The sequence below is a fragment of the Suncus etruscus genome, chromosome 16 (assembly GCF_024139225.1).
Source record: "Suncus etruscus isolate mSunEtr1 chromosome 16, mSunEtr1.pri.cur, whole genome shotgun sequence".
NCBI classification, from domain to species: Eukaryota; Metazoa; Chordata; class Mammalia; order Eulipotyphla; family Soricidae; genus Suncus; species Suncus etruscus.
The window spans coordinates 57,730,060-57,755,243 of NC_064863.1; the positions used below are offsets into that span (position 1 = coordinate 57,730,060).

At 34.7% G+C, this 25,184-nt stretch overlaps 1 protein-coding gene across 1 annotated transcript; it reads left to right on the forward strand.

Annotated features, from left to right (window-relative positions):
* Positions 1 to 10,375: 10,375 nt before the first annotated feature.
* On the forward strand, positions 10,376 to 11,277 carry LOC126032367 (transmembrane protein 69-like). Its single transcript, XM_049790028.1, has one exon. The coding sequence runs from the start codon at positions 10,458 to 10,460 to the stop codon at positions 11,199 to 11,201; it is 744 nt and encodes a 247-aa protein (XP_049645985.1). The 5' UTR covers positions 10,376 to 10,457; the 3' UTR covers positions 11,202 to 11,277.
* The last annotated feature ends 13,907 nt before the right edge of the window (positions 11,278 to 25,184 follow it).

Below are 25,184 nucleotides of genomic sequence, written 5' to 3' on the forward strand. Positions count from 1 at the left end.
TTGTTTCATGAATCTAAAATAGTCAATATTCTATGTTGCTATAACTTGGAACAATGAGAGAAAACCAAGAGTTTAAGTTTTGTACTGACAAATAAAATAAGCACAAGTTCTACATAGTTGCTTACTCATTTTGAATCATTAATATCTTAACGAACCAGTTTAATATTTTAAGGTAAAACAACAGGAAAAAATTTTTGTGCACAGTCTGTCTCTGGATCACTCTTTCCTTTGTGGTGCAGAAAACTCTGAGTTTAATGTAGTTCAATTTGCTTATAATGCATTAATCTACTTGGTTAATGCCGTTTTATCCTTGAAGATGTCTTTAGCTTCAATGTCATACAGAGCTCTAGCTACATTTTCCTCTATGTATTTTATGATTTCAGTTCTAATATTAAGGTTTTAACTCCATTTTTATTTGACTTTGTAGATGGTGTTAAAGATGTCGGAGATCATTTTATAGCACATAGATACTCCAACATCACTAATTGAAAAGAGTTTCGTTGCTCCACTTCCCATTCTTGTTCTTTTATTAAAGATGAATATGTCAGATACCTGAGATCTGTCTCAAGATATTCAAGTCTGTTCTATTGATCTGACAGTCAATCTTTAAGCAAATATTTGTTTTAATGACTACCGCTTTATAATCCAGTTTGAAGTTGGGTGAAATTTCCTCCTATCTTCTTCCCATTGATTGTATTAGCAATTTATGAAGATGTATTGTTTCATGTGAATTTTAGAAGTGGTATCTATTGTACATTCTTCCCTTTTATTTCAGTTTGGTTTATTAGGGTTGTTTCTCTTTTTCTTTGTGAGTCTTGATAATGGTTTATCAGTCATATTTATGATGTGCAAAGAATTAGCTTCTTTTCATTGATCTTTTTGCGTTTGTTTATGCTCTTATATCCTCCTGTGTTTCATTGGCAGTCATTCCATAGTTTTTTTTGAGTTCATTAAACATCTGAAGCATTTACACTCTAAACTCCATTTCAAAAGGTTGAGTAATGGTTGTTAATGACTGGGTCTGCAGTCTTTAACAGAGCATGGTGGAGTGCTGCTTTACCATGGTTCCTTTTGTAGTTTCTTTTTTCTTTCTTTTTATTTATTTATTTATTTATTTATTTATTTATTTATTTATTTATTTATTTATTTATTTATTTATTTATTTTGGTTTTTGGGTCACATCTGGCAGCGCTCAGGGATTACTACTGACTCTATGCTCAGAAATCACTCCTGGCAGGCTCAGGGGACCATATGGGATGCTGGGAATCAAACCACCAACCTTCTGCACGCAAGGCAAATGCCTCACCTCCATGCTATCTTCCGACCCTCTTTTTTATTTTTTAATTGAAACTATTGTAATTTACAAAGTCCTTCATAGTTGAGTTTCAGACATACAGGGTCAATCTCACCACCAGTAACCATCTCCCTTCACCAATGTTCTCCAAGTGCAGCCCATATCATCCCCCTGATCTCAGCTTCTCTGTATAACAGACCATTTTAAGTTTAGATTGTTAATGCTTGGCCTCTTGATTCCATTGTTGTTGCCTTTGGCTTAGATGTTTAGTCCTTTTGTAAGTGCTTCTTTCCTAATTTATTGTCAGTTTATTGTACTGCCAGGGAGATCACAGGAGAGTTTATGTGGGTGAGAGATTATTTTGCGCCCCATTTCAGAGGCCATGCTCTTTTACATGGCCTCTACCTGCATGTGGGAGCAACAAAATTTAATATTCTAGGGGAATCTGAGCATGGAATCTGGGCTTCCGAGCAGTTGCCATGTAGCCACCAACACAGTTGCCATACTGGCCCTTTCTCCAGTCTAAGAAATTCAGGTTTTCTTTTGACCACCTCTCTCCTGCCTCCTTTTATTCCCTAATAAACCGGTTTTAGCCATTTTTTCCTAAAATTCTTTTCTATGAAGGAAAGGTGATGAATCAAATAGAATAGGTAAGATTGAAGACTGACCCACCCGAGCCCACAGCTCCTGAGAAATCAGGATTGCCTCCAATGCAAGTGAAAATCAAGTTCAGTTTGACAACTGACTTACCATCACTTCTTAATTTCCAAAATATTTCCTGTGCTGACATACGTGGGTAGAACCAAGGGTTCACTGACAAACAGAGTGACAAAAGGTATGAAACATTTCGCAAAGTAGAAATATAAAATGATATGTTATATATATACTTCAATAGGAAATTCACTGTGATGACTCTGAATTAATTGCTAGATTTACTACAATAGCTATTATAATAGATTATAGTAGAAATTCATATGTAAGCCTGGGCATGTAGTGAGAAAAGTAAGATAATTAGAAAGCATTTTTTATCCTGAGATTAAAACATATACAATATATAAAATTTCAAATACTTTTACTGGGTTAACAGTTTATAAATAAAGGATATGGATGCAGGAGAGTGATATAATGCATTATTTATCATTTTAAACTTTTTAATAGTCAACAGAGCTTATGTTTATATATGTTATATAGTTTAACTTTTAGCATAATTTTATTTCTAACTTATTTATTGCAATAATTCTAATCTGAAATGGCAGTTTTTACATAATCAAGAAAACTATTGACTAGAGAATAGTCATGAATGTTGTATATGTCTTCATATGTATTTTTATGCACACAGGTACACACAAATTTGATGTTGCATATCTACTCATATATTATATACTATATACAAACACAACGAATTTTTATTTATGTACATATAGATAACCTTATTTTATTCTATCAGCAAATTAATAAAAACACAAAGAATTAAATTTAAGTCAGTTAAGTCAGAATTTTCTGGGAAGTTTGACTATCTTAAGGCTTCACTTAATATGTATTAAGTAATATACATCTGTATTTCATAATTTTTTTTTTTGTTTTTTGGGTCACACCCGGCAGTGCTCAGGGTTTACTCCTGGCTGTCTGCTCAGAAATAGCTCCTAGCAGGTACGGGGGACCATATGGGACACCGGGATTCGAACCAACCACCTTTGGTCCTGGATCAGCTGCTTGCAAGGCAAACGCCACTGTGCTATCTCTCCGGGCCCTGTATTTCATAATTTTGAAAATACTTTTACAAATAATTTTTTACAGAAGTTTCACAAAAGTGTTGTAATATTAATTTTATTTTATAGCTGGAGAAATCAAAGTTAGAGAGAAAGAGAATTTGTAGACATTTACAAATAATTTCTTATGGAAATTTCACAAAAGTGTTGTAACATTAATTTTACTTTATAGGTGGAGAAATCAAAGTCAGAGAGAAAGAGAATTTGTAGACATTAGAAGCTAAAGTCATAGCTTATTTTTACTGATACAAATGTTTTGCATAATACTGCATTTGGTTTCTAAAAGATGATTAAATTGTGGACAGAAGCTTTTAGATTTTTTCCCCTGTATTTCACTGTGATTCCAAAATAATGTTATCCTTGAACATACACAAAGTAGTTTCCAATATCATGGAGTGTTTTTGTCTACATTTTCTTATATATACTTTATGGTTTGGGGTCTTCATTCATTTTTATTTGAACTTTGTGGATGGTGTTAGATAGAGATTTGAGTTCACTTTTCTTTTCTTTTTTCTTTTTTTGCTTGTGGCTGAAATTGTTCCAATACCACATGTTGAAGAGGCTTTCCTTGCTCTATTCTACATTTCTTACACCTTTATCAAAGATTAATTAATTGCATGTCTGGAAGTCATTCTCTGAATTCTCAAGTCTATTCCACTGATCTGAGGGTCTGTCTTTATTCCAATACCATGCTGCTTCAATGACTTTTTTCTTTGTAGTACAATTTAAAGTTGGAGAAAGTGATTTCTCCCATCTTCTTTTTCTTAAGGGTTGCTTTAGCTATTCATGGGCATTTATTGTTCCAAATAAATTTCCTGAGTTTTTGATTCACTTCTTTGAAGAATGTCATGGGTATCCTTAGAAGAATTGTATTAAATTTATACAATGCTTTGGGGAACGTTGCCATATTAATGATGTTAACCATCCCAATACATGAACATATATATACCCATTTTTTGTGTTCTCTTTTATTTCTTATGATAGTGTTTGAGACTAAAGGCATCTTCAAGGAGGAAACATCACTGTTCAAACAGTGGAAATAGATAAAGAAATGACACTATGTTAAACTTAGATGCTTCTGCACCTTAAAGGATACAGTGATGAGAATAAAAAGGCTACCCATAGAATGGGAAAAAACTATTCATCCAATACTCATAAGATAGGGGACTAAAAAATAAGATATACAAGATACTGAGAGAATTTAATAAGGAAAAAATCTAACCTCATCAAAATTTGGAGAGAAGTAATAAACAGACATTTCCTCAAAGAAGAAATACAGATAGCCAATAGGCACATAAAAAAAAATGCTCCATTCAAAAAAAATGCTCCACATCACTAATCAAAAGAGAGATGCAAATCAAAACAACAATGAGGTATCATCTCATGCCACAGAGACTGACATACATCACAAAACAAAACAAAGCAAAACAAAAAAAACACAAAATAAAACAGAACAATCAGTGCTAGCAGGTATGGGGAGAGAAAGAATCTCATTCTCTGCTGGTGGGAATGCCTTCCAGTCCAACCTTTCTGAAAATAATATAAAGATTCCTCAAAAACTGAAAATTGAATTTCCATATGATCCAACAATACTACTCCTAGGGATATACCCCTGGAACAACAACAACAACAACCACCACCACCACAAAAAGAACAACAAAAAGAACAATACAAAAATGCTCTCTGCATGCCTATGTTCAGTTCAGCTCTATTCACAATAGTCATAATCTGGAAACAACACAGAAGAGTAGCTAAAGAAACTGTGGTACATATACACAATTAAATACTATGCAGCTGTCAGGAAATATGAAATCATGAAATTTTCCTATGGACATGGAGATTATTATGCTGAGTGAAATAAATGAGATGGAGAGAGATAGACACAGAATAGTCTCATTTATCTGTGGGATTTAAGCAAAATAACAGACAATGTTGTACTAATATCCAGAGACAATAGTGATGAGGGCTGGAAGGACCAGCCCATGATATGAAGCTTACTGCAAAGAATAGTGAGCACAGTTAGAGAAATAATTGCACTAACAACTACTGTGAAAGTGAGAGTGTGAGAGAGAAATAGAATGCTTGTTTCAAAGACATTAAGGTGGTTTGAGAGGGGGGAAACTGGGGACATTGGTGGCGGGAAAGTTGTACTGGTGAAGGGGGATGTTCTTTTCATTTCTGAAACCCAACTACAATCATGTGCTTAACCATGGTGCTTAAATAAAGAAATTATTTAAAACAAACAAACAAACAATAAAAACAACATAATTTCCAGGTAGAGATGAAAGTTAGGCAGCATTATTTTAAAAAATATCTTGGTAAAAATATCGCAGCAAGTTAAATTCCCCCATGTATATTTTTACGCATCCTGAAATCTAAAATTATTGGACTAGCTATTTCAGTAGTAAATAAATTACAACTAATTATAAAAATGCTGATGTATTATAAAATTTAGTGAATAAATAATAAATCTGTCTTAATCCTAAATTTTAGTTGGTTAACTTAATAAAAACCCAAACAACACCCATATAATTTTTATTTGTAATTTATAGAAATAAATACTAATTAAAATTTTATAAAACATAAATCTAAAAGAAGCTATTGTAAAAAAAAAGTTTTTTTTTGTTTTTGTTTTTTGGGTCTCACCGGCAGGGCTCAGGTGTTACTCCTGGCTCTGTGCTCAGAAATTGCTCCTAGTGGGCTCTTGAGACCACATAAAATATGGGATGCCTGGGATCAAACCCAAGTTCATCTTGGCTCAATCACGTGCAAGCAAATGCCCTACTGCTGTGCCCCCAAAACAAAAAATATTTTAAGTGGTTTTATTTAATATCTTGAAAATGTTAGTTTCTTAATTTTATCACAAGATGGTGCTATAAGCATGACTTCCCTTAACTTCACTAAAATGTCTAGTACTTTTTAGAATAATTCGTAGTTTTCTTCATTATTTAATTCATCTTTTCATTGCCTTATAAGATAATGGAAATTTAATTCCATATTTTTGATGTTATCCAAACATCACCTGTTGCCCCCACACCCACCCTTACCCTTTCTCAATCCCTTTTTCAATAAGCACTTTAAAAATTTAGATTTATTGATTTCTTTTTGTCAATTGGCATTATTTATTTATATTTTAGATAAGAATAAAAATAAGGGACCGGAGAGAAAGCATGAAGGTAACGCATTTGCCTTGCATGCAGAAGGTCGGTGGTTCAGATCCCGGCATCCCATATGGTCCTCTGAGCCTGCCAGAAGCGATTTCTGAGCATAGAGCCAGGAGTAACCCCTGAGTGCTGCCAGGTGCAACACCCCCCCGCCAAATAAAAATACCTGTTAATTTTCTTTTACTTTACTTATTCTTTACTTATCACTTAGGTTAACCAACTTAAGCTCAGTCTACTTTGTCTCAGTAGTCACTGTTTCATCTTAATGGCTGCTAGGAGTAGTACCTGAGTACAGAGCTAGGAGTAAGCACTGAGTACCACTGGCAGGCGTGGGCCAACCCACACCCGAAATAAATTAACTTAATGACGTAAATACAATATGGCATATGACTAAGACTGTTAATGTTAAGTTATGAAATATTTTCCTTTTATTTTTTAGGACTCTGCACACAATTTTCCATAGCAGCTATACCAATCGAAGTTTCCACCAACAATATTCCAGATCTTTTTTTGTTTGTTTGTTTGTTTTGTTTTGGGGCCACACCTAGTGCAAGGCAAATGCCCTACCACTGCACCATCGCTCCAGCCCATTATTCCAGATCTTTTTTCTCCATTTTTACCCATTTTCTTTTTTTTAATTTTATTTTATTTAAACACCTTGATTACATACATGATTGTGTTTGGGTTTCAGTCATGTAAAGAACACCACCCATCACCAGTGCAACATTCCCATCACCAATGTCCCAAATCTCCCTCCTCCCCACCCGACCCCCGCCTGTACTCTAAACAGGCTCTCCATTTCCCTCATACATTCTCATTATTAGGACAGTTCAAAATGTAGTTATTTCTCTAACTAAACTCATCACTCTTTGTGGTGAGCTTCCTGAGGTGCCTTTTGTGTCTGAAAATTATTATTGCAAGAATGTCTTTCATTTTTCTTAAAACCCATAGATGAGTGAGACCATTCTGTGTTTTTTTCCTCTCTCTCTCTCTCTCTCTCTCTGACTTATTTCACTCAGCATAATAGATTCCGTGTACATCCATGTATAGGAAAATTTCATGTCTTCATCTCTCCTTACAGCTGCATAATATTCCATTTTGTATATGTACCACAGCTTCTTTATCCATTCGTCTGTTGAAGGGCATCTTGGTTGTTTCCAGAGTTTTGCTATGGTAAATAGTGCTGCAATGAATATAGTTGTAAGGAAGGGGTTTTTGTATTGTATTTTTGTGTTTCTAGGGTATATTCCTAGGAGTGGTACAGCTGGATCTTATGGGAGCTCGATTTCCAGTTTTTGGAGGAATCTCCATATCACTTTCCATAAAGGTTGAACTAGACGGCATTTCCACCAGCAGTGGATAAGAGTTCCTTTCTCTCCACATCCCCGCCAGCACTGTTTATTCTCATTCTTTGTGATGTGTGCCATTCTCTGTGGTGTGAGGTGGTATCTCATTGTTGTTTGTCCATTCCCCATTCTCAATCGTTTGGGCTAAGGCCATTCTCCTAGTGAGTCACTCAGTGTGGCTTTCATTTGTATTGCTTATCTCTTCAACTCTTCTCCTCTATTTTATTTTATTTTTGGTGTTTGAGCCACAGGAAAAAAAAAACCCGCCAGCACTCAGGTATTACTCCTTGCTCTACTTTCAGAAATCGATCCTTGCAGTTATATACAAACATACATACATACATACATACATACATACATACATACATACATGGAGTTGTTTCCTTCTTGAGTTTTATGAGTTTCTTATATGATTTGCCCTTTTTCAGATGTATGGTGCTTCATTGATTTCTCTCATTTAGCTTATTCTTTTTATTTTAATGAGTGGTTCTGCTAGACCCAATCCTAACTACAGCAAACAATTCAATATTATAAAATAAAACAATTCAATTTTGATTGTATTTTATTTGATAAATCCTATGATTTGAGGTCCAAAATCCATGTATTTAATCTATATTGAATTGCTTTGTGCATGGTGTGAGACAGTGATCTACTTTTACTCATTTGGACTTTGCTATTCATTTTCCCTAATACTGTTAAATAAATAATGTTTTTCTGTTGGTGAAGGTTTTGTAAGATATAGATTTCTAACTATTCAAATATAGTATTTATTCTCTAGCAAAAAATATTGTGGTCTTTATGCTCAAAAGTACATAATTTGTCTCTAGAGCATATAGAAGTATAAAGCACCAGTATGAAGTATAAAGTATCAGTAGCAGAATGTTTAGTACTAGAAGGAAACTTATTTGTCTTTTGTGTTACATAAAAATGTACAGATTTAAATTTTATACTTGTACTGATCTTGAACTACTCTTGATATATCTGATAAAATTCCTTATTATTCATAATGAGCTCATTTTTCTTTTCTCTGAATTTATCTGAATGAAGAGGTAGATCTCAGGATATAATTACCAAAAAGAAAAACAAAACAAGGCAACAATACTTCACAAGACACTTACAATTTACGACATCCTGAGGGTCAGCAGATAAAGAATACTTAAGTAATAATGGCTAATCTAGAAGTCAATCATATATCTATAATAGAACTCTTAATAAAAATATAAACAACAAAGATGAGGTAACTTCAAAGTTGGGGAACTTGTTGATTAGAATAATTCTGTGTAAGGAAATTGCTGGAAATTTTTGTAAATACCTTGTCTTTTGCATCCTTTGGCTATAGACTTTATATAAATAGTTAAGAAAAGTATTTTGATTGTTGCAAAGTAATTCTAACAAATGTTTATATTGTAACCTTTTTTTCTAAAATAAATAAATGTATTTAAAGAAATTATATATTACATAGTTGATCATAAAACATTCCAAGACCAATCCAATGTAACAGTTCTTTATGGATGTCATAAAGAAACACAAATTAATGACTATTTAAGAGAAATTAAATGTTTTTCCTGTGATGACTCTACTTAATATTGACCTAATATATTCTATAAAACAATAAATGTGATATTATTTCTTATTTTCCTGTACAGTGCTAAGCACAAATATGGCAATTATCAATCCTTGAACTCATTTCCTTATCAAATTCACAAAATAACCTCTCATGGCATAAAATAAGTGAATATATTTATGATAAAGAATGACATGTTTAAGTTGGTAGTTTTATATTTTGGGAGAATTAATTTTGCATAAGTTAAATTCAAGTGACAGAATTTATTTTCACATTAAATAATAACTTTATGCTTTTGCACTTGATCCCAAAATTATAGTCTCTACCATTTATTACTCTGTGTGTGTGTGTGTGTGTGTGTGTGTATTTCATTGCATTTTGGCGTTGTTGGTGATCAACTTGGTGAATGTTCAACTTGGATTAGTAAGAAGATTATGCATTGGTATAATAAGCTTTCCTGAAACAATTGTCAAAAAATGCTATTTGGAAAAATGTGAAAATATAGACCATGATTTTAAATGATAGTTTATATTAAGATCTTTAATATCCTTGTTTTATCTCTTGCATATTTCATACTTGATCACAGCAAAAATTCCCTGCTTATTTCCTCATATTTATGCAAGCTATCAATGTAATAGCTTGTGCTTTATTCCTCCTTTTGGTTTTTTTCCAAGTGGGTACTCTGTGGGAGAATTTGTTTCAGCAAAACTTAACAGTTCATTCTCTCATATTGAGGATGTGATTGTGGGGTAATTATGCTTCAAATATGTTCCCAGTGGTGAGATTATATCTATTGTAAAGAAAAAAAAACTAGGTACTGAAAAATAAAGGTAATTTTCAATAATTACATAGCACATAAAGCAAAATTAGTAATCTGTTTGCAGTTCTTAAGGTGCTGCTTGATTGATGCTGTTCAGCATTGTTAAGACCTAGGTTTAGAAAAAGTTGGAGACGGGGGCCGGAGAGAGAGCATGAAGGCGTCTTTCCTGGTGGTGCTCAGCTGAGCCAGAATTGAATCAGAGTCAGCTGCTTTGCAAGATTTTCATTTTTATATGAGCCACATCCTGCTGACTGGAATCAGAGATATAGGGACTACTACATTCAAGGTGATACATAGCAGAAGTGCAAGCTTTGGTGCAGAGTACATTCAAGCATTCTGCTTCTCTGATTCAGATCTTCTCTTTATATAATATACTAATCAAAACTGTGTGGCATCGTTTTTGTAGCAAGATTTTCAGTAACATACAGTATGCTTCATTTCATCCAGAAATTTTCTCAGGCATCTTCCAAGGAATCACTCCTGATAAGACTTGGAACCATATGGAGTGCAAGGGATCAAACCACTTGCAAGATACTGAAGTCTCCTTTTACAGTCAGAAGAAGGTTCAGTATAAGAACAGATACACTTGGTCTCAAGACATGTCTCCAGAAATATACCCCCCCCCTTTGTTTCCAAGGCATTGTCTTCTCTCGCCATACCCACTGTTTACAAGCAAGATTCAGAACTATCATACTTCTCCTTGCAACTTTAAGAAGCAAAAGCAACCAGTACCTCCAACCAGGCCACCAAGCAGCATCACTTACCTCCCTGACAGCCCAAAGCCAGCATTATACTTAACTCTGGCAGGACTAATCCCTTTTGTTGCTCCACCACTGGTCATGGCAATAACAAAGTCTTATATCCCTATTTTAGCTTTTGCTCAAATGGCTTATGGAGCTAGTTTCTTATCTTTCTTGGGTGGGGTTAGATGGGGTTTTGCTCTGACAGAAGGTAGTCCTGCTAAACCAGATTATCTTAATTTGGCTAATAGTGCAACTCCACTTTTATTTTCATGGTTTGCTTTCTTAGTATCAGACAAACCCAGTGAAGCTATAGTTTTTGTAATAATAGGTTTGGGGATAGCATTACACCTTGAACTTTTTCTTTTGCCACATTATCCCAATTGGTTCAAAGCCCTGAGGATACTAGTCACTTTGGTGGCCTTTTTTTCATTTATAATTACTTTACTACTTAAAGATATTTATCCAGAGAAAGGTCCCAAGAGACCTACTCATGTAGGATAAATATAAACCTCAGATGATATTAGCTTGTGACATCACCTTTTAAGCTTCTCTTTGACATTTTTACCTCCACTAATGATAATTTTGCTGTGAAAAGAGAGGCTACAGTGGTAAATTCAAGTATGGAGTACTGTTGGTAAACTATAATGTAATATTACCAGTGTTTTTAAAAAGGGAACTTTTGAAACAAATGATGGGAATGCCATTTGCACATAAAGACTGTCATCTATATGCCAAGGAGAAAAACCTAGAACATCCTTTCAGACGTCTCAGAAGAAATCACCTCTACCAAAACAGATAATAAATTCTGTTTTTTTTTTTTTTTTAAAAAAAAGACCTAGATTTAGAAAAGTGTTGAAATGATGTACATGTTTACCTTACCTCACAATTAAGTGCCAGAAATCCTTCAGCATGGTTCATCTTTAAAAAAATAACTGGGACCAGAGTGGTAGTGCAGCTGTAGGACATTTGCTTTGCACATGGCTGACCCAGGATGGACATGGTTTTGATTCCTGGTATCCCATATGGTCCCCAGAGAAAGGAGCAATTTCTGAGCACAGAGCCAGGAGTAACCCAAGTGCCACCAGGTGTGACATTAAAATAAGAAAGAAAGAAAGAAAGAAAGAAAGAAAGAAAGAAAGAAAGAAAGAAAGAAAGAAAGAAAGAAAGAAAGAAAGAAAGAAAGGAAGAAGTAACTGCTTGTTGCTTCTGAATTTTTATGAATTGAATTATTTGTAAAATAATCTGAAAATATGACAAAATTATAGGTATTATTTTAACATAATGTGTATAGATAAGAAACAAGAATATGCTAACATATGTGTGAATGGACGTAAGGTGAAGTAGAAAATAAAATCTTTTTCCAGTTTTGTATATTTACAGAAAATAAAAAACACTTTATTTTTTTAATGTATGAATCTTTAATGCCATTGCTTGGAACCAAACAACAGCAATAACATAAGCAAATATGAAGCTATGCAAATATATACAAAGTACAAACATATAATATATTTATGGTCTTAGAAAACTTTTTTTTAATTTTATTTTTAATTATGAGAACAAAGATGCAAAAAAAGAGGACAAGGTAAAGTTGCAGTGGAAGGACAATCACCCATAAACAAAATTCTCAGAAGTCCCCTTGCTGATATCTTAACTTTGAACTTTCAGGACCAATGTAAAATTGCTTTGTCCCTCAAGTTCCCAGATTGCAATACATAATATTTCTTAGCAGCACACAAAGCAATGTAAAGCCATAAAACTTATGTAACTCCTTCAACATTGAAGGCAAAGTACTTTTTTACATTTCCATGCACATGCATATTAGTTTAAGTTAACCTCAAAAGTTTAAGTAGGTTGTTTTTCTTAAGGATTATAGTCAAAGGAGTACAGTAAAAACGGTGTTAGAGTGGCAATTATTGTTTGCATAGGCCCACTAAAATATGAGGGACATGGAAAGGAAAAGCCTTGGTCTAAATACAAGGAGACCCTACCCCTGAAGTTTCCTGGCATAAGACCAACTCTAGGCTCCAGGCAAGCTAGTTTGTCCAATCCAAGACATTGTCTGTAGTGCCAATACAGTTTTATTTTTCACACAGTCTCTGTTGTTGGTATCATGTTTCTATATTAAAGATTCTGAAATCTGCATATCCTACATTGCAGTCAGAATGGTGCAGAGCGTCCTCTCGTTTTACCTCACAATTAAAGGGCAATGCAGAGAGCCCTGTCCTGTAAGCAGGTCGTTGTTGTTGTCAAGTCTTCTTAGTGCAAAGGGAAGTCTCTTTTGAGCAGGTGGTAGGGTCTTCCCTGGTAGGGGATTGCTTCCAGGTGTTGTTATAAAAATCCTTGGATGATTTGTAGATATCTTCCGTGGTTCAGGGGTGAATGAAGGATGCCCATTCTTCTGAGGCCTGTGCCAGGTCATTATATCAATGATCAGGATGTAAGGTCATTTTAATGTGCCTATGCAAATAAGGAACAATGCCATGTGGCATTATTTGTGCATATGGGGGCCTTAAGAACAAGTGCACCAATCCCCATGACATGGTTCAATCATAAGCATTAAACTGAGGAACTCTTTCACCAAAATTCCTTAGTGAAAAGCTCACAAAGAGAAGAAAAGATAAAAAGTGGGTAGAATTGTCACTATAATAAAATATTTAGTAATAATTATAGCTATCAAAGAAAATGCACATAAAATATTAAAAAAACATGTGTCCATTTTATGTCTTTTGAAATAGTTGGGGGTTGTTAAATCCAATGCACAACTTTGGTCTGTGATTAGGACTGTGCAGTATTGAAGTTAAAAAGAGTAAATGTGGGGTACTGATGGTTGGGGTGAGAGAGTTAAAGAGTAATAATGAGCTGAGGGTGAAGAGACCATTAAGGGGAAGTTAACAAATCCAGATTAGGAGATGAGGGAGTAGAAGGGACTCTGGTGTGGGGGAGGGGCAATATATCAGAGGGGCTCAATACATTGTATAAATGAATTGTTTATGGATTAGGCTCGGCAGTCAGAGAGGACCACTGTATAGGAAGTGACATCTACATATACACTGATTTTAGAGACCTATTTGAATGTTATCCTCCAAATATAGGGCATTCCATTTTTTTTTCTTAGAAACAGTCAAGAATTAATATTTTTGGATGAAGTTAAAAAGTATATATGTCACACAGGCGCAAATGCACCCTCGAGATTTTGAAAATGAATACTAGTAAGAAAAGAACCCCTGAATGGGGTCCAGTATGCATAGGAGAGGAGTTTGTTTCCCCACCCTCCCCCCAGGGCCCGATTTACTAGGCATGGCCCTGAAGACCCGTCTGGCGTGGGGGGATCTCAGTCAGTCCCCTGGACTAAGTGGTCAGCCCAGGGGTCCTATGGCTAGCTGTCCTGCCCAGAGCCCCCAACATACCAGTCAAAGACACCCAGAAGTCCTGGTATGCTGAGTCTTCTCAAAAAACACTTTAACTGAACTATTTTGTGATCTATTAAATTATTTTGCATTGTCCTGGAGAGAGAGCACAGCGGCATTTGCCTGCAAGCAGCCGATCCAGAACCAAAGGTGGTTGGTTCGAATCCCGGTGACCATATGGTCTTCGTGCCTGCCAGGAGCTATTTCTGAGCGAACAGCCAGGAGTAACCCCTGAGCACCACTGTGTGTGGCCCAAAAACAAAACAAAACAAAAATTATTTTGCATTGTCATTGTATATCGGGTTAAAATAAAAATTATTCAGGGAAGTTCAATTTGAAAATTTTATACCTCCTTACTGACACCGAGATAGAAAACTTCCCACTTCAAACTACCATAGCTGATTTGTTATACTGAACTTTAGATATAAAGAGCTCTTTTGTGCCTAACAAAATGGGCGTGAAATGAAAAAAATTGAACTCATTCTTTGGGTTTCACTTACTGTTAATGTATCTGTGTGAGAGTCTTAATGCTTTTCCAATAGTATTATGTTTTTTTTTTTTGAGAACTGTTGCACAACAGCTTATTATTATTACTCATGTCTCAATGTTCACACTATCCGAGAAATTTCACTGAGTAAATGCTTTGAGCTAAACAGACCTGTGGCAGCTCAATAGGCAAAATCAAAACATCTTCTAATAATGTGTTGCCTAAAATGGTTCACAACTGGCATGCACTTCTTGCTACTCATTTGTTTGCCCTTTTCTTTTTGTCTTTTTCTAATTTATTTTTTTCTGAGTATGTTTTAATTGCATTTTATGTCAAATTAATCAGTTATTTTTATTTTGTCACAAATATGCAATAAAGGGTATAATCAAACATCTGTATAAAGAACATATTTAAGTATAATAAGCTCTTATTTTCTGTGAATTTCTCAATAAAATTATTTTTCCTTTATTTGAACGTAAATTATCAGGACAAAATATTTTTGCCCTGTTCAGATCATTTATTTCTTTTTTTATTAAATATTTTCTTAATTTAAACACCGTGAATAGAAACATAATTGTAGTTGGTTTTCAGTCATCATAAGAACACCCACCTTCACTGTGCAACCTTCCCATCATCTCTTCCCTCCCCACCCAAGCCTTTATCGAGACAGGCTTTCTACATCCTTCACTCATTGACATTGTTATGAAAATTCACAGCATAGATATTTCTCTAACTGCACTCACCACTTTTGTTGTGAGCTTCATGTCTTAAGCTGGTCCTTCCAGCCCTCATCTCTGGGGATTATTTTAATGTCTTTAATTTATCTTAAAACACATAGATGAGGGGACTATTCTAAGGACACACATTTTTGTTTAGATTTTGGAGTTCTCATTCACATACCAATTAAAAACGTTGAAACTTAATTCTACTAAAACCCAGTTAGAATGTATAGTACTGAGGCAAAACTAAATATTTTAAGTTTGATTCTTTTTATATAGAACATATTTAAGCTTGGATATTAGTCTTTCTGTCTTTATATGAAAATTTATGGCTGCATGTGTTCCCCATTCTACCATGCTTATTTTTAGATATAACCATCTAATATTTGCTTTTAAACAAAATTCTGCTGGCTAGTAAATGTGATTTTAAACTAGTAGATTTTGAGAACACTGATAATCTGAAATGAATTTCCCTCAGAATTACATTTACAAATAAGAAGAGCATCCAGTATTGAGTCCCACTATGTTTGACTCTATATAAAAAATTATAAATACATTTACCATTTCATTCTCATTATGGGATCTATAGTTGTGCTCATTTTTACAAAGGTAAAATTTGAGACATATTAAATGACCTAAAAAAATCACTGTCATTAGTGGTATGATCATGATTTCAGCAAAGGCAGTCTAACTGTAAGTCTCACTTTAGCTTCTTTATTGTATTTTGTAATATTAAAATTTAGATTATATTTCTTACCTGTTTTGAAACTAAGTTCATTTTGAATTTGTATGTATCTTGTCATTTTTTATGTACATTTAATTTATGTACAAATTTGGGTTTATATGCAGGAAATATGTAGACAGTATTTATATTTCTGGATAAGCAGTGAACTAGATATTTTGAAGAGCTTATTCAAACCATATATATGTATGCTTATATACATACATATGTAAGTAAAGCAACAAGACAGAACCTGTGTTGATCCAAAAATTTATGCTCCAGTTGATGACATTTACACTCATAAAAGGTGAAGTTCAAACAAACCAAAACTACTATCAATGAAAGTGCTGAAAACTATACAGGCCAAAATAAATACCTCACTGTCTAATTCTGGCTCTCACTATCTGGTCTTCCACTTAATTATCAGCAAAAATAAGCATTCCATTTTCAAAAATGTTATGTTATTAAGGATTAAATAATAAATAGTATAAAACTATTTTCATGCTTTTTGTCCCTAAGACCCAACTTATCAAGGATAATAGCAATATTTTTAAATAGCAATTTGTTTAAAATAACTTGATATATTTTATTAAATATCAAGGGGGGACCTGACATTTTACATACCATTTAATGGTTGTAACCATTTCACTTAAGTGAGCATCAAACAATGGATCCTACAAGTAGAGACTATTAGTTTACCATCTAAAAGTCACAACACACCTGTGTGTTGTAAAATTCCAGGTGACAGAAATGGAGGGAAGCTGAATGACAGTTTTCACTTAATACTAACAATAACCTCACTCCTTAGATGCTAGTACCCTTAAACCAAACTTTGTGATTTCAGTCTCTCCTGTTTCACATGAAGTTTTCTGGATCCAAAAGATACAATTGAATTTATTTCTGTTATTACAGACAACTTATTTGGACAACTAAAATTTAGACAACTAAATTTGTCTATACATAGAATCTATATCTAGTCTTTATAATAAATGTAAAGTATCTGTAGGATTAATATTTCTGACTTGTTTACTTAAAACCTTTACCAAGGGGCCGGAGCAGTGGCATAGTACTAAGGCATTTGCCTTGCACGTGGGTGACCTAGGACCGACTGTGGTTTGATCCCTGGCGTCCCATATAGTCCCCCAACCAGGAGCAATATATGTACACATAGCCAGGAGTAACCCCTGAGTGTCACCAGGTGTGGCACAAAAACAAAAGCAAAACAAAAACCTTTTACCAGTAAACCCAGGTGATAGGAGATAAGTTTATTCTTTCACTCCCTTTATTGACATAAATTTCAAAACACTTTTAATTCCAAATGTTGACAAAAAAAAACAAAACAAAAGTAAACCTAACCAAAAAAGAAACTTTATAATAGACATCACAGTCATATTTTACTGCAATGTAATCTTCAGTGATCTGTGTATTTTACTAACCTACCATTAAAATCATTTATATACTATGATAAGATAGAAAGCTCTACAAAATCCTGAATATTCTGTGTACACTCATCAGTAAATTCTAAGAGATTATTCATTTTGCTGCTTTTGATTTGAGTCCCTTCTTGTTTCTGACCATAACCATTCTTTTTTTTAATATATTTTTTATTTAAACACCTTGATTACATATGTGATTGTGTTGTTTGGGTTTCAGTCATGTAAAGAACACCACCCATCACCAGTGGAACATTCCCATCACCAATGTCCCAAGACTCCCTGATCCTCACCCAAACCCACCCCTGTACTCTAGACAGGCTTTCTATTTCCTTCATACATTCTCATTATTAGGATAGTTCAAAATGTAGTTATTTATCTAACAAAACTCATGCCTGTTTGTTGTGAGCTTCATGCGGTGAGCTGTGACTTCCAGCCCTTCTCCTTTGTGTCTTAAAATTATAATTGCAAGAATGTCTTTCATTTTTCTTAAAACCCATAGATGAGTGAGACCATTCTGCATTTCTCTCTCTGTCTCTCTGACTTATTTCACTCAGCATAATAGATTTCATGTACATCCATGTATAGAAAAATTTTAAGACTTTATCTCTCTTGACAGCTGTATAATATTCCATTGTGTATATGTACCACAGTTTCTTTAGCCATTCATCTGTTGAAGGGTATCTTGGCTGTTTCCAGAGTCTTGCTATGGTAAATAGTGCAGCAATGAATATAGTGTAAGGAAGGGATTTTTGTACTGCATTTTTGTGTTCCTAGGGTATATTCCTAGGAGTGGTATAGCTGGATCGTATGGGAGCTCAATTTCCAGATTTTAAAGGAATCTCTATATCGCTTTCCATAAAGGTTGAACTAGACGGCATTCCCACCAGCAGTGAATAAGAGTTCCTTTCTCTCCACATCCCCGCCAACACTGCTTGTTCTCATTCTTTGTGATGTGTGCCAATTTCTGGGATGTGAGGTGGTACCTCATAGTTGTTTTGATTTGCATCTCCCTGATGATTAGTGATGTGGAGCATTTTTTCATGTGTCTTTAGGCCATTTGTATTTCTTCTTTGTCAAAATGTCTGTCCATTTCTGCTCCCCATTTTTTTTGATGGAATTAGATGTTTTCTCTTGTAAAGTTCGGTCAGTGTCTTGTAAATTTTGGAGATTAGCCCCTTATCTGATGGATATTGGGTGAATAGTTTGTTCCACTCAGTGGGTAGCTCTTGTATCCTGGGCACTATTTCCTTTGAGGTGCAGAAGCTTCTCAGCTTAATATATTCCCATATGTTAATCTCTGCTTTCACTTGCTTGGAGAGTGCAGTTTCCTCCTTGAAGATGCCTGTAGTCTCAATGTCCTGGAGTGTTTTCCTACGTGTTGTTCTATATATCTTATGGTTTTGGGTTTGATATCGAGGTCTTTAATCCATTTGGATTTTACCTTTGTACATGAGGTTAACTGGGGGTCTAAGTTCAATTTTTTGCAAGTGGATAGCCAGTTATGCCAACACCATTTGTTGAAGAGGCTTTCTTTGCTTCATTTAGGACTTCTTCTCCTTTATCAAAAATTAGATGACTGTATGTCTGTGGAACATTCTCAGAGTATTTAAGCCTATTCCACTGGTCTGAGGACCTGTCTTTATTCCAATACAATGCTGTTTTGATAGCTATCACTTTGTAGTAAAATTTAAAGTTGGGGAAAGTAATTTCTCCCATATTCTTTTTCCCAATGATTGCTTTAGCTATTCTAGGGTGTTTATTGTTCCAAATAAATTTCAAAAGTGCCTGATCCACTTCTTTGAAGAATGTCATGGGTATCTTTAGAGGGATCGCATTAAATCTGTATAATGCTTTGGGGAGTATTGCCATTTTAATGATGTTAATCCTGCCAATCCATGAGCAGGGTATGTGTTTCCATTTCTGCATGTCCTCTCTTATTGCTTGGAGCAGAATTTTATAGTTTTCTTTGTATAGGTCCTTCACATTTTTAGTCAAGTTGATTCCAAATATTTGAGTTTGTGTGGCACTATTGTGAGTGGGGTTGTTTTCTTAATGTCCATTTATTCCTTATTACTATTGTTGTATAGAAAGACCATTGATTTTTGTGTGTTAATTTTGTAGCCTGCCACCTTGCTATATGAGTCTATTGTTTCTAGAAGCTTTTTAGTAGAGTCTTTAGGGTTTTCAAAGTAGAGTATCCTGTCATCTGCAAACAGTGAGAGCTTGACTTCTTCCTTTCCTATCTGGATTCCCTAGATTTCTTTTTCTTGCCTAATCGCTATAGCAAGTACTACCAGTGCTATGTTGAATAGGAGTGGTGAGAGAAGACAGCCTTGTCTTGTGCCAGAATTTAGAGGGAAAGCTTGTAGTTTTTCTCCATTGAGGATAATATATGCCACTGTTTTGTCGTAGATGGCCTTAACTATATTCAGAAAGGTTCCTTTCATTCCCTTTTTGCTGAGAGTTTTGATCAAGAATGGGGGTTGGACCTTTTCAAATGCTTTCTCTGTGTCTATTGATATGATAATGTGATTTTTATTTTTCTTGTTGTTGATGTTGTGCATTATGTTGATAGATTTATGGATGTTAAACCATCCTTGCATTCCTGGGATGAAACCTACTTGTTCATAGTGGATGATCTTCTTAATGTGATATTGAATCTTATTTTCCAGGATTTTATTGAGGATTTTTGCATCTGTGTTCATCAGCGATATTGGTCTGTAATTTTCTTTTTTTGTAGCATCTCTGTCTGGTTTAGGTATCAAGGTGATGTTGGCTTCATAAAAGCTATTTGGAAATGTTTCCGTTTGTTCAATTTCATGAAAGAGTCTTGCCAGGATTGATAGTAGTTCCTCTTGAAAGCTTTGAAATACTTCATTAGTCAATCCATCTGGGCCTGGGCTTTTGTTCTGGGGCAAATTTTTGATGACTGTCTTAATATCCTCAGTAGTGATGAGGCTGTTCAGATATGCTACATCCTCTTCATTTTACTGTGGAAGACCATAAGAGTCCAAGAATTTATCCATTTCTTCCAGGTTCTCATTTTTAGTGGCATACAGTTTCACAAAGTAGTTTCTGATTACCCTTTGGATCTCTATCATATCAGTAGTGATTTCTCCTTTTTCATTCCTAATAGAAGTTATCAAGTTTCTCTCTCTCTCTTTCTTTGTTAGTATTGCCAGTGGTCTATCAATCTTGTTTATTTTTTCAAAGAACCAACTTCTGCTTTCATTGAACTTTCGGATTGTTTTTTTGGGTTTTCACTTCATTGATTTCTGCTCTCAGCTTTGTTATTTCCTTCTGTCTTCCTATTTTTGGTTCCTTTTGTTGAGCACTTTCTAATTCTATGAGTTGCATCATTAAGCTATTCAGGTATGCCCCTTCTTCTTTCTTGATGTGTGCTTGCAAAGCTGTAAATTTTCCTCTCAGTGCCACTTTTGCTGTGTCCCATAAGTTTTGATAGTTTGTGTCTTTATTGTCATTTGTTTCCAGGAAGGTTTTGATTTTCTCTTTGATTTCATCTCGGACCCACTGGTTATTCAGTATTAGACTGTTTAACTTCCAGGTATTAAAGTTTTTCTTCTGTGTCTCTTTGTATTTCACATATAATTTCAGGGACTTGTGGTCAGTGAAGGTAGCCTGCAAAATTTCTATCCTCTTGATATTATGGAGGTATGTTTTATGTGCTAGCATGTAGTCTATCCTGGAGAATATCCCATGTACATTAGAGAAAAATGTGTATCCTGGTTTCTGGGGGTGGAGTGTCCTATGTATATCTACTAGGCCTCTTTCTTCCATTTCTCTTTTTAGGTCTAGTACATTTTTGTTGGATTTCAGTCTGGTTGACCTATCAAGTGCTGAATGCCATGTCAAGGTCCCCCACAATTATTGTGTTGTTATTGATACTATTTTTCAAATTTGTCAACAATTGTATTAAATATTTTGCTGGCCCATCATTTGGTGCATATATGTTTAGGAGAGTGATTTCTTCCTGCTATACAAATGCCTTAATTAATACAAATGTCCATCTTTGCCCCTTATAACCTTCCTGAGTATAAAGTTTGCATGATCTGATATGAGTATGGCCACTCAGCTTTTTTATGGGTGTTGTTTGCTTGGATAATTTTTCTTCAGCCTTTTATTTTGATTCTATGCTTTTTCTGACTATTCAGGTGCATTTCTTGTAGGTAACAGAAGTTTGGGTTGAGTTTTTGATCCATTTAGCCACTCTATGTCTCTTAACTGGTGCATTTAGTCCATTGACATTGAGAGAAAGAATTTTCCTGGTATTTAGTGCCATTTTTCTATTGAAGTTTGATGTCTCTGTTGGTCAGTCTTGTCTTGAAGTAGGTCTTTCAGTTTTTTTTATTAAGACTGGTTTTCAGGGGCCGGGAAGGTGGCGCTAGATGTAAGGTGTCTGCCTTGCAAGCGCTAGCGTAGGATGGACCGTGGTTCGATCCCCTGGCGTCCCATATGGTCCCCCCAAGCCAGGAGCAACTTCTGAGTGCATAGCCAGGAGTAACCCCTGAGCATCAAACGGGTGTGGCCCAAAAACCAAAAAAAAAAAAAAGAAGACTGGTTTTCAGTCTGTAAAGTTTCTGAGCTGTTGTTTGTCTGTGAAACCATGTATTCTTCCTTCAAACCTGAAAGTGAGTTTTGCTCAGTGCAGTATTCTAAGCAAAGCATTTATTTCATTGAGTTTTGTCACTATGCCCCAATATTGCCTTCTGGCCTTGAGTGTTTCCAGTGACAGGTCTGCATTAAATCTCAAGGATGTTCCCTTGAATGTAATTTCTTTTTTTTTTTTGATCTTGCTTTGTTCATAATTCTGTTTCTATCTATGGGGTTCGTCATTGTGACTAAGATGTGTCTTGGCATGTTTTCTCTGGGGTCTCTTTTAGTTGGTACTCTTCAGGCATGCAGGATTTGATCACATGTATTCTTTAGCTCTGATTGTTTCTCTTTAATGATGTTCTTGACCGTTGATTCTTCCTGGAGATTTTCTTCCTGGGTCTCTGAGACTTCAATGATTCTTAAGTTGTTTCTGTTGAGCTTATCATGGACTCCTATTTTCATCTCTTCCCATTCTTTGAGTAATTTTTCCATTGTTTGATCATTTGCTTTAAGGCTTTTTTCCAGTCTCTTCTGCTGCATGAAGTTGTTATTCATCTCATCTTCCAGTGTACTAATTCTCTCCTCAGCTGCTGTTAACCGGTAGGAAAGCTCATCCATGTTTTTCTTCAATTCATCTACTGAGTTTTTCAGACCTGTTATTTGACCTGAAATTTAAGTTTGGAGCTTTCTCATTTCTATCTTCATATTCTCTTGTTTCTTATTTGTGTTCTCTTCTATACTTTCTTTGAGTTCTTTGAACATCTTCCATATTTTGACTCTAAGCTCCTTATCTGATCGATTGACTAGTCGGTTGGCCATGACCATGACCATTCTGATGTACAATACCATTTTTATCATCTGTTAAAAGCATCAGAGGTGCTTAGGCCTTCATTCAAGCCTTATGATCAGGGATCAGTCCTGGCAGGATTAGAGGGATCAGGGATAAAACCCAGATAAGCTGGATGTAAAACAATTGCTCTATCCATTGTATTATCTCCATTGCCACAAAAAAATGCAAGTTTAAATATTATAATTACATGGATTGAGAGAACTACAGTTTGTATATAGTTCACAATTTATACAGATAAGTATATTTTGATCATTTTATACATTTAGATAAGTCATTCTTTATATCAATGTACTTTAAGAAATAAAATGGAAATCACTTGCTTGGAAAACCTGGGCTTTATATCATTTTTTATCAATCCAGTTTGAATTTTTTTGTATATTTTATTTTGTTTTTAACCACATAAACCTGTGCTCATTTTCAGAGTTTACTTCTCATGGGGCTCAGAGGACCATATGTAGTTCCAGAGATCTAGTCTACAGGGCAATAAGCAAGGCAAGGTTTTGACCAACTAAAATATGTATGTCTCATGAGATTTTTCTGTAGTGTATGTAGATTTTTTTAAACAAATTACATCCTCTAAGTTAGAAAAATATCTATAAAATGAAGGTTGTATCGCTCTCTTTCATCTTCTAAATGTTTTAAGTGGAGATTGCTATGCTTTCTTTTTTTCTCCTCACCTTTCAATTACCTATACTGACACTCAGGTCCTTTACTACATTTCTTAATAAGTGGAGTATAGAAATTTGGTTGACATATAAACAACTTAAGAATGTTTCTCAAAGCTATGTATGACTAAATTTAAGTGTATTAGTGTTAAATGCATTGTTATTGTAATAGTGCTGAAAAAAGTCTAATTGACTTTTGTATTGACACTGGCCTGATCTCAGCTGTTGTAATGTAGAAGTCATTCTATTAAGGGTAGAACTATTTCAAGGATGAGATCAGTAGAGTGACATAAGTTATCAGTATAAGCAAATGTGTCAAAGACACAAGACAAGACAAACTTAACAGAGCAAATTATCTCACCTAAAAAAAAAATTAGCAGGCTGTTCTGTTTTGCCTCTTTTGACATGGAATTCAACCCGATTTGAAATGCATTGAAAAATCTAACTGTGGTACTGAGCCCTTCCCAAGAAACATTATGATCTTTGTTAAGGTGCACTATACTTTGAGAAAATCTTAGGAATTAAAATGTGATTCCAAGCTACTGGCTCACTTAAAATGATTATTATTGTTTTCACTGGTGCGGGGAGTAAAATGTTGTTTCCAAGTTGTGCTCAGGCTATTTGTAAACTCAAAGGTCTGAGTTTGTTTGGGACGTTAATTTGTCCTTATGAAGCTAGAGATACTGGGTTTACTATTATGGTGCTGAGAGCTTCAAGGTCTACACAGGCAGTGCATGGATGACTCCAAAGCTCTAACTTTTCCTGCTCTTAAACCCATGTGTTGCTAGAAAACCAATACAATCAGGAGCATGCTAGGGTTGACTTTAATTGTTGTTCCATATTCATGTCCTTGCCTTTTGTGAACATACCTTATGGATTACTTTGAAATCTGGGAATAATAAAAGTTGAATCCCAAATATTGCATCTTTGAATTAGAATGCTTGCTCAGAAAGACATTATTTTGCAATAAGTGACTTTTACAGATGATGCTTAAGAATATTCACTCACAGAACTTGATATCAAAAGTACTTACCAATATTATTTGTAATAGAAAGTTAATTGATATGCTACTGCTATTTTTGTCATTAGTTAATATAAATAAACCTTAAAATGAATTTATGGACATGTTTACCAAAAGAAAAAAATGCCTATTTTATATAAAGTAGCTTTATGATTTCAGGTACATCAAAGTTTTATAGTTTATTTAGTGTACACATATATCTTGGGGATTAAATTTGAATTAATATTTATCACATAAATGCATATCATTGTATTAGGACGATTGCCTTAAACAAAATAAGTCATATTTTATTATAGTCTTATATTCTATATTATTCTATATTAAGTGCATGATTTTCTAAACCATCTTCAGAAGAGTTCATCCCTAGGTACAAATTTATAAGTAAAATTCATTTTTCTGGTTCCAGATAGATAGAATGGAAGTAAGACTTTCACCTTGCATGCAGAAGGACGGTGGTAAAAATTCAAGTTTCCCATATGATCCACCCTGAGCCTGTAAGGAGCGATTTCTGAGTGTAGACCCAGGAGTAACTCCTGAGCGCTGTTGGGTGTGGCCCCCAAAAAA